We start from the raw sequence: 7,839 nt of genomic DNA, 5'->3' as shown, positions 1-7,839 counted from the left end.
CCCTGAGGCTAAGCCCTCTCCAGCTTCTACCTAAATGCGCCATTGGAGAAGTAAAAAACAACAAAAAACACCTTTCAATTCAACTGCGAAAATGGCGACCACTATGTCAGATAACAAAAGTGAATTATTACTTGAGCTAATGAAATTATTAAGACAGTATAAGGATGAATGAGAAAATTTATTGAATGACAAAGAAGAGCAAAACAAAAAATTAAAAGAAAATCTACAAGAAGTTACAGAAATTAAAATAAGAACAACATGACAAGAGAGGAGTTTTAAAAAACAGACTAATTAAAGAAGAGCTTAAAGAAAAAATAAATCTAATTGAAGACAGTGGTGTAAGAAGAAGTTGGAATTCTTGGCTAGATATGCAGATTTTGCAATGTATTAGAGATTAAAAGTGTGAATTATTTGTTAAAAGCAGGTCTCGTGCTGTCAAAGACATCTCAAGCAAGAGAGGTCTGGGGGCATGCACCCAGAAGATTTGTATAACAACTCTAAATTATATTATTATATTAGTCAAATATGCAAAAATTGGGGTGGTACAGCACTTCTGGTTCCGACACCTTTGGAAAAATTCGGTCTGTCTAGAGTAAATTAATATTTTAACTATAGCCTATATTGAAGTATTTTATCCAAGTAACTTTATTTTTACTTTAGTACAAATCAGTCATTATAGCTGTAAACGTAAGCTAACCACAGGTTATGAAGTGTAAAAACCTGTAAAGAAACACTAAAGAGAGAATAACATCCGATCCATGTAACAATAACAGTTTTAAGTTGTAATTAACCCACAATTTAAAAGAACCTGACAGTGAAAGAAAATGTTACAACAGTGTTGTTGTGAACCACTCGTTGGTTTTAATATTCATATTTCCATGAATAAATAAATGTATCGAACGTTAATCAAACTTTTGATCCAACAATCAGTTTTGCAAAATGTTTTGGTTTTTTTTCACTAATATTTGAATAGCTTCCAGTTCACCAATTTCAATTACGTTGATTTATTTTTCCTCGCTTTCATCACGCATTTTACAAGTTTTTTTTCCAAAAATGTATGTTAATATTTTGATTTTTTTGTCGCATGGATACCGTTCGTTTGGCTTCTCTCAAAGCATCCCTCTTTATTACCAGTTCTTTAATTTCCTTTTACGTAAGTCTTGTTGTTTGCTATATTTTCAATATTATAATTTAGTTCGTAGCTATACAGAACTGCTAATCACAATAATAACGCTAGTCGCTAGATCACAAAAGTTTATAAAATAGTCCTAACGCCTAGGGACTTTCCGCACTTGGTAGAAGCGAATATTCAGTGAAATATTTAATAAGGGCATTAATTCAGTTAGTTTAGTATCAGAAATAAAAAAATCAGAGTTACCACGAACATTCTGCTATTGAGTTATTGTGAATAAATAGTGTACTTGCAATTATTTTTTAAAAGTTAGGTATAGCTCTTGCAGTTTATATTTAAATGTTTTATGTGTGTGTGTATTTTCTTATAGCAAAGCCCCATCGAGCTCTCTGTTGAGCCCACCGAGGAGAATCGAACCCCTGATTTTAGTGATGTAAATCCAAAGACATACCGCTGTACTAGCGGAGAGCGAAATGCTTCATATGAAGTTAGACCTAAATTAATTTTGGAGTTTATGTTGAAAAATATTTATGAAATTAGGCCTCCAAGTAAACGTGCATGGAATTGAAGAAATAAATTAATTTGTTACCGTTAGGTGGATTGGACTTGACATTATTTTTACAAACTTATCCAAAGGATTTGCCCATTGATATAATATATTTCTGATACTATCAGTTCGGGCTTAAACACGTATCAGACTAGGAACTGGATCTCCACTAACCGCTTCTGTATTACTTTTCTTTTTTGGAACTATATTGTCATGATTATTTCTATCACCTTTCTATAGGAGACTGTTTTCTCCTAAGATATCTCTTAACGAGACTTTTTTCTTGTTCAGAATGTTATCCTTCATTTTTGTACCTCTTTTAACATGGTCAAAACGTCTTCTTGCCATTTAAAGAGAATTTGTCAATTAAAATATTTCTTTTATACAATTTACATATATGAAAGAAGACTCTTGTTTGTCGAAGCTACTGGTAAAATTATACTTCTAACACAAAGACTAGGGATGATTGTTTTCATCAATTACTTCCCGTATCATTATGTTAATATTTAATAATTCTATTTGAGGTACTTAATAATTCGATAATGTCATACTGAGTAATAATAACAATGTATCGTGTTCTGTCTTTGGACGGGTTTATTAGGGTTAGTTCATATAAATAAAGTGAAATCTAGTTCATGCAACAGTAATAAATTAATTTATTTCTTCAGTAAGGTTTTATAAAACTATATTTCTTGATAGTTCTAACTTCAAAACAACGTTCCAGCTGAACGGATGTACGCCTAATTTATAAATTAATTTAATCAAACACTAGCAAAACTTCCTGATTGGGCAGTCGATAGCAAATGTTATAACTGACTCACTAACCCACAGTGAACCCATCAGTTAATTCCAACCCATTCTGAATGTTGTTTTCGTATAGAACTAGTTTTCCAAGTACTACAAGAAGTTTCGATATTTTACAGATAATTTGCTGTGATGAGTTAGCAGCAGAATTTACAGCAGATAAATGTAAAGGTTTTCGCTAGAGGAGTGATAGTATTGGTCAATGGCCAAGGCTTCCCTTCTTCTACATTAAATGTATGGAGCCTTGTCGCAGCACGTTTGTTTTTGAAATAATCAATACAAGTATGAAAAGTTCGGATGGAACGTGACTTACTAATAAGTGACAAATAGAAACAATATATAGCAAATAAAGCATAATGTAATATAAATCGTTATGTTTACTTTTGCAATATGCATTCATGTCTCAGAAGCAACAAGTTTTCATTAAACAGACTTTTTAGTCAGTAAGTAGGGATATTAGTGTTCTAAATTTGTTTGAAAAACCAAGTAAACTACTTTTGGTCTTTTCTAGAAAAACTTTTGCGTTTTATGTAATTTTCATCACAAATGCTAGGCCTATTAGTTTCTAATGGTTCGCTAGCTTTTGTCTTTTAAAATCGCAATTTTCAAAATACTAGTTTTTTTTTTTCCATTTTTGTCGTTTCAGGAAATGTTAGAAATATTCAGCTTTATGGCATTTTGGACAGCGTATAACCCTTGACGGTGAAAATGATAAATGTCAAATTTAACTTGCTGTATTTCTGAAACACAATTTTCAGGTCATTTTTGAATACATTCTCATTTCATGACACTGTGGAGTTCATCATTAATTTTACAAACAGAACATACTTACAAATTCTTGCATTATATTTTCATAAAATTTTACCATCTCAACCTGTTATATGTTGGTTTTTATAATAAATAAAAGCTATCCTGTCACTGAAGATGCTCGTCCTCTCAGTTGCAGTCCAGCATGGCCAGGTAGTTAGAGCGTTCGACACGTAATCTAAGGGTCACGGGTTCTAATTCTCGTCACACCAAACATGCGCTCCATTTCAGCTGTAAGGATGTTATAATATGACGGTCAATCCCACTATTCGTTGGTTAAAGGGTAGTCCAGAAGTTGGCGGTGGATGGTGATGACTAGCTGCCTTCCCTCTAGTCTTACACTGCTAAATTAGGGATGGCTTGCGCAGATAGCTCTCGTGTAGCTTTGCGCGAAATTCAAAGCAAACTAAAACCAAACCTCTCAATTGCGAGAGCGTTATAATGCTACAGTCATTCTCAGTGTTCGTTGATAAAGAGTAGCCCAAGAAATGCGGTAGATGATGTTGATTAGCTGGCTTTCTGCTAGTCTATTATTTCAACATTTATGGACGCCTAGCACCGACAGCTCTCGAGTAGTTTGGCGCGAAATTTAACAAACAAACATAAATTCCTTTTCTCGCGATTGGACATTTATTTTCTTTATCCCGTTTGATTATTTTTTGATTTTGAATTTCGCACAAAGCTACTTAAGGTCCATCTGCGCTAGCTGTCCCTAATTTAGCAGTGTAAGACTAGAGGGAAGGCAGCTAGTCATCACTACCAGTTACGAACTCTTGCGCTACTCTTTTACCAACGAATAGTGGAATTGAACGTAACATTATAACGCTCCCACAGCTAAAGGTGTGAGCATGTTTGATGTAACGGGGATTCGAACCCGCGACCCTCATATTAACCACCTGGCCATACTATATAATTGAAACAGTGTGGATGTATGTGCGGTAGCGTCCTAGTATGAACAAAACATATTCAAATATAAGCTATGGAGTATTCGTCCGGCTGAATATACCTTTCTAAAAATTACTATCTTGGCATCGTACTTTCTCTTGGGGCCTAAGCGCTGCAACTCCTTTCTCGGACTCAAAGCTCCGAGGCCCCACATTTTCAGCACGTATAATGCTGCCCATCTCGGGACACGTGTACTCTCTTCGTCATTGTTGGTCATTCCAGCAAAAATATAAAAAAATTACGTATCCTCAGCTTATCACCTGACCTGGCATTGGAAAATATTCGTGTCCATTTCTATATTATGTATGCCATTTTACAGAAATCTTTCCTATGAGAACCCGGCATAATCTGGTTAGGGCACTTGACTCGTAATCTGAGGATCGCGGGTTCGAATCCACATCACATCAAACATGCTTGTCCTTTCAGTCATGGGACCGTTATAATATTATTGTTAATCCAACTATTCGTCGATGAAAGAGTACCCGAAGAATTGGCGGTAATGGCTAGCTGCTTTCCTTCTAGTCTTACACCTCTAAATTAGGGATGGCTAGCGCAGGCATCCCTCATGTAGCTTTGCGCGAAATTAAAAACAACCACACTTTCCCGCGTGGAAAGCACACGTGATACTCTATGCAAATGACTTAGTTTAATATGTAACTAGGTCTATAGGAACTTAGTTACTCCCTTAACTGACATTTTATGTTAAAACCACATATTCTGTATTTATGAAAATGCTGATATTAAATAAAGGTATAGTAAATACGTGGTATGCTTGCGTACCACAAGATAAAACTAGAGTATTAACACCCTGTTTCATAATTATTTATCTGAGAATATTTATTTACTTGAAGTACATACATTTGTTTTGAGTTTCTTTTTTTAGAAATAAAAGGCTGTTATGTAGTATTTAGATAATCTGTTAGAGAAGCCTTAACTATTTTGAACACGACCAAGTATCGTTATATTTAAACACAAACATATAAATAATGTATATTGGTTAATACATAGTATAACTTCAAATGACTTAAGTGTGGTCTAATTGTTAGCTTGTTTCTTAATTTTGCGCAAAGCTACTTCTGGGATATCTGTGCAACGACAGACTAGAGGGAAGACAGTTGATCAATATTTCTCACAATAAACTCTCATGTTATTATTTTAACAGCAAATAGTGCGATTTATCATCGCATGATAACACCCTCGTGAATAAAAAGGCGAGCAGATTGCAAGTCAAGTACTTTAACCATCAGACCTTGCCAAGCTGGGTTGAATCTTAAATTTAAAGGTACATGTTTTGTTATCCTGTTTTTGCAAAGTTACGTTCAACATTTTGCAGCCGTGGGTGAGCTATACAAGTGAATATCTAATCCTTCGATTGGAGTAGCCCAGTATGTCGCTGTTGACTAACTCGCTTCTCTCTTGTCTTATAGTTTAAAAGTAAAAATGGCTTTTGTGGATAATTTTTGTGTAGTCTTTCACAAAGATACAAAGAAGAGAGCTTAGGTGTGTCTAATGTAGATAAATATATAACAAAAAAAAAAAAAAGAGTTGTCGAGCCTCTAGCACGTGTACATTTACTATGAGAAGTTTAAATTAATTTCTTTAAAATTTCTGTAAATATTTAACAGAATTATGTAAAAACATAATGTAGCTCACTATAAAACAATATAAGAAATATCTAATGTCAGATAAAATTGACTTCGTTTACCGATAAAATTAACAATTCAGATATGCACTGGATCAAAATTTCGGTTGAGAATGTTTAGCTGTTGTCTGAATGTTTCTTTTTAATTTCCTTTATTTACATAAGCATTTGGTCAAATCTGTCGAACAATTCAAGTTAGTATGTAAGAACTAAATTAATACACTTGTATGTATATCAACAATATGTTTTATATAATCAAAGAATCCCAAAATTAGAAACAAACAGTATGATTTACTTCATTATTATAAAGTTTTGACGTTATTTCGTTTGCAGGTTCTTTGAAATTATCTTGTGAAAATTTTTTATCATTTAGGTTATATAAACGAAAACAAGTTAGTTTTATTTATTTCTTAACATTTACAAGTTCTAACACTGTACTAGCTTGTTGGCTACCATTACAAATTTTGCTATATTTACTGCTCTATTGACTAGACCCAACTCGGCTATCTTCCTGGCACTTCACCGAACTTCGTATTTATAGCGCACTCTCGAATTTATTAGAAAATCTGACATCAAATTATTCACAACTTTTTAGGTTTTTGTGGACTTATCTTTCTAAACCTTTCGAACTTAACGTCAGCAATACGACCCGGAAAGAAAATGCTCATTGATTAAAAATCTCCTTCGATCAGAAACATTCTAGTTTTACTTAAAGGAAAGTTATTCAGATTATTTGTTAATGTTTTAGTACCAACTTATATATTTTCTTTTAATATTTTAGAAAACCATAATAAAATTAAATTTTGAATTTCTCTTAAAAAGCGCAATAATATAGACTGCGTTAATACTTTCATTTTGAATGGTGATGCATGTTTTTTATTAACTCTAACGAAACGTGTGTGAAAACAAAGCAAATGTTGTTAAAAAGTATCAACAGATGGCGTTAAATGAAAACATTTAGAAGAGCATGAATTTGATTTAATAGTAAATAGGTTAGCATTTAAAGATTTCAAAACTAAAACTTAATATACAGAGAGCCCATTTAAGTACTAAGAATTTGAAGATTATTACACATTAAACTTTTTATATCAACAGTTAGTACTGCTAAAGTTCCCTGTCAAATATAGAATTTTCGAAATCTGATACTCGTAGTAAAATTAGTAGACACAAAAATGTATTAATTAAAATGATGTATATTAAATTTGATAAAGATTTTTATCGTATATTTTAAATAATTTACACCTTATCAGTAATTATTCTTTGTATCTCACTGTAATCTATAATTACTCAGCTGTTCTCCTAATATAAATAGCAAAGTCATTATATATTTACGCCTTAGAAAACACAGTATCAAATGATCATCCTAATTCAAGTCTCAGTTCTTGTGAGGATAAGACAACATGGCAGAAGGTAAAGGAGGGGGTTCGTTTACAAAAGTTGTCCAAAAGCACGCTGTTCGCGCAAAAGAACGGGTAAGTTTAATAGTTTATCCCGTATTGGGACTTTCTATACATTTTGTACTTTCTAAGTTGTAGGAAGCCAAGATCGAATTTCTAATTTCCATGTGTTACTGATAGTACTGTTATCAACGTAACAAATTACAAACAACACGTAACCAACGCTAATGTTGTTTACGGTTTAGGATAAGTTACCTCGTTAATTTCTTCCTGTTTCGGAGTCAGTATCCTCTGTGTGTTGTTTAGGTTTCCCGAAATCTGTTTTTCGCTGTTGTTTGTGCTATGTATTTGTGACGTTTAGTTAGCAATTAAAGCTTATATTTAAAATATAATATCATGAATATTACTTCACCGGTCATTAAAAATAAATTATAGTATAAATAAATAAACCGTAGAAAAAAAATCGTATACCCAGGTGTACGCAATATTCAGACAAATATTTAATATTCAGATGTGAATTGTTATGTGTTAAATATATTGTGTTGTTTTTTTATACTCTGTATGT

At 32.8% G+C, this 7,839-nt stretch overlaps 1 protein-coding gene across 1 annotated transcript in view; it reads left to right on the top strand.

The window, feature by feature from the left end:
• Positions 1-6,879: 6,879 nt before the first annotated feature.
• LOC143231865 (myc box-dependent-interacting protein 1-like) overlaps positions 6,880-7,839 on the top strand; it is a 54,264-nt gene continuing 53,304 nt past the window's right edge. Inside the window, exon 1 of the mRNA XM_076466607.1 lies at positions 6,880-7,349. Coding sequence (XP_076322722.1) covers positions 7,278-7,349 — 72 coding nt within the window. The 5' untranslated portion in view covers positions 6,880-7,277. The remainder of the gene's footprint in view (positions 7,350-7,839) is intronic.

This window comes from Tachypleus tridentatus, chromosome 11, assembly GCF_004210375.1.
Source record: "Tachypleus tridentatus isolate NWPU-2018 chromosome 11, ASM421037v1, whole genome shotgun sequence".
Classification (NCBI taxonomy): Eukaryota; Metazoa; Arthropoda; class Merostomata; order Xiphosura; family Limulidae; genus Tachypleus; species Tachypleus tridentatus.
This window is presented reverse-complemented; position numbering and strand designations above follow the sequence as displayed.